The sequence below is a fragment of the Macrobrachium rosenbergii genome, chromosome 53 (assembly GCF_040412425.1).
Source record: "Macrobrachium rosenbergii isolate ZJJX-2024 chromosome 53, ASM4041242v1, whole genome shotgun sequence".
Lineage (NCBI taxonomy): Eukaryota > Metazoa > Arthropoda > Malacostraca > Decapoda > Palaemonidae > Macrobrachium > Macrobrachium rosenbergii.
In genome coordinates, this window is record NC_089793.1 from 21587824 (window position 1) to 21590323 (window position 2500).

Genomic DNA, 2500 nt, shown 5'->3' on the forward strand with positions numbered 1-2500 from the left:
ATACCTAATCACGTAATTTTATCTGTATATGATTTGGTTTACTTTTTCATCGTGATAAAAACGATATTAGCTTCAATGAAATAACCATAACTAATTTTTCCAAATGTACAATTTAAAAATGAATTTTCCATTACATAGCAAAGTACATTATACGCTCTTGGGAAGAAGCTCTGTCAGCTCGTTTTGATTATACGAAAGACTAACGAAACAAAGCAGCTTAAAATAGTAAGGCATAATCTCATAATAATGATCATAATGATGACTTCATTATTTATTGTTCGGAAGTCATACACTATCATCATTTTGCAACAGTGCAATATTTAAAATGAGTAATGAAAATACGTTTTCTCATTAGACAAAAATGAGGTTTCTTAAATTTGTATCCAGATGTGTATTTCTCGTTTATCATAGAATCTCGTCTACTTTACATGTACCTGGATGTTTTCTTACTCATCATCTCTACTCTTGTTCACCCTGCTTGTTACCTGGTCGTTTTCTTACTCATCTCTGTACTTCACTAGTTATCTCGTCGTTTTTTCTTACTGATCTCTCTACTTCACTTGTTACCTCGTCGCTTTTTCTTACTCATCTCTCTACTTGACTTGTTACCTTATTGTCGTTTTTTCTTACTTATCTCTCTACTTCACTTGTTACCTTGTCGTTTTTTTTCTTACTGATCTCTCTACTTCACTTGTTACCTCGTTGTCGTTTTTTCTTACTTATCTCTCTAGTTCTCTTGTTACCTTGCTTGTCTTTTTTCTTACTCATCTCTCTACTTCACTTGTTACCTCATTGTCGTTTTGTCTTACTCATCTCTCTACTTCTTGTTACCTGGTCGTTTTTCTCTTTATTCATGTTACCTTGTCTTCACTTGTTACCTGGTCGTTTTTTTTCTTACTTGTTACCTCGTCGTTTTCTCTCTACTTCACTTGTTACCTCGTTGTCGTTTTTCTTACTTATCTCTCTACTTCTCTTGTTACGTTTTTCCTTGCTTGTCTTTTTTCTTACTCATCTCTCTACTTCACTTGTTACCTCGTTGTCGTTTTTTCTTACTCATCTCTCTACTTCACTTGTTACCTCGTCGTTTTTTCTTACTCATCTCTCTACTTCACTTGTTACCTCGTAGTTGTTTTCTTACCCATCTCTCTACTTCACTTGTTACCTCGATGTTGTTTTTCTTACTCATCTCTTTACTTCACTTGTTACCTCGTTGTTGTTTTTTCTTACCCATCTCTCTGCTTCACTTGTTACCTCGTTGTTGTTTTTCTCACCCATCTCTCTAATTCACTTGTTACCTCATTGTTGTTTTTTCTTACTCATCTCTCACTTCACTTGTTACCTCGTTTTTTTTTTTTTACTCTCAGATTGAAAGGGTTTTGCCTGTTGCTGGGGATGTAGAAAAAAGACAATTTCAACATCTTTTCAACACGACAACCAACAAGAACATCGCCGACGGTCACCTGTGGTTTTCTGTTTTTTTAAGGCCCGCCAGGTCACGTTTTACCAGGTAAGCTTAATTGACTGATTTGATTCCATAACTGACGTTACAACAACGACTATCATCATTGACACGGAAATTGCACTATTCCCCCCCCCCCAAATAATAAAATTTATTAAGTGGGGATTGAAGTTCCTTTTAAAATTTTTCAGGGCAGTGTTCTTATTCTAGTTCTTGGTGAAAGCCAAATGGTGATAATTCAGATTTCCTGCTAAGTCATTCTTGAGATGTTAATATTCTAATATTGTCCATAAACGTTTGCATTCTAACACGATCTTACGCAACACCTTTCAAGATTTACTTTAACCGTGCTCGCGAAAGATTAAGATTCTCTTTACGCTGTGAATGATAAAATGAAAAACTTCTCTGCGTTCCATTGCATATAGAATTTAGGCCAAAGGCCAAGCACTGGGATCTATGAGGTTATTCAGCGCTGACACGGAAATTGACAGTAAAAGGTTTCAAAGTGTAACAGGAGGAAAACCTCGCAGTTGCACTATGAATTAATTGTTAGGAGAGGGTAGAAAGTTAGATGGAAGAAAGGGAATGTGAAAGGAGGTACAGTAAAAGGAACGAAAGGGGTTGCAGCTAGGGGCCGAGGGCACGCTGCAAAGAACATTAAGTAATGCCTGCAGTGCACCGCGTGAGGTGCACTGACGGCACTACCCCCTACGGGCTCTATTCATCATAGCAAGATCAGTGTAGCCCTCTGTTATGCGCGATGCATTAGCAATGTATTTGGATTCGGTAGTCACAAACGACGGTGCTTCGTTTTGGAAAGCATCAGTTTTCTGGTAATGTAAAACCCTCCTATACGTGATAACTACAAGTAGTTATTATTAACTTTATTCAAGGATTTTTCACGGAAGTAAATATTCCCATCGTAGCTACATTCCTGGAAGGAGGGAAGTCAATTTCAGTGACACACAAGAAATAATGAAGCCCAATTTTTTTTATCATTCGTCAAGGAATAAGTTTGTCTCTTCGGCATGTTAGGTGAAA

The 2500-nt window shown here is 37.0% G+C and overlaps 1 protein-coding gene across 1 annotated transcript in view; it reads left to right on the forward strand.

The window, feature by feature from the left end:
• The window catches only part of LOC136834061 (location of vulva defective 1-like), an 80260-nt gene that overhangs the window by 49780 nt on the left and 27980 nt on the right, over positions 1-2500 (forward strand). The window contains 1 exon segment of the mRNA XM_067096317.1: positions 1365-1507. Coding sequence (XP_066952418.1) covers positions 1365-1507 — 143 coding nt within the window.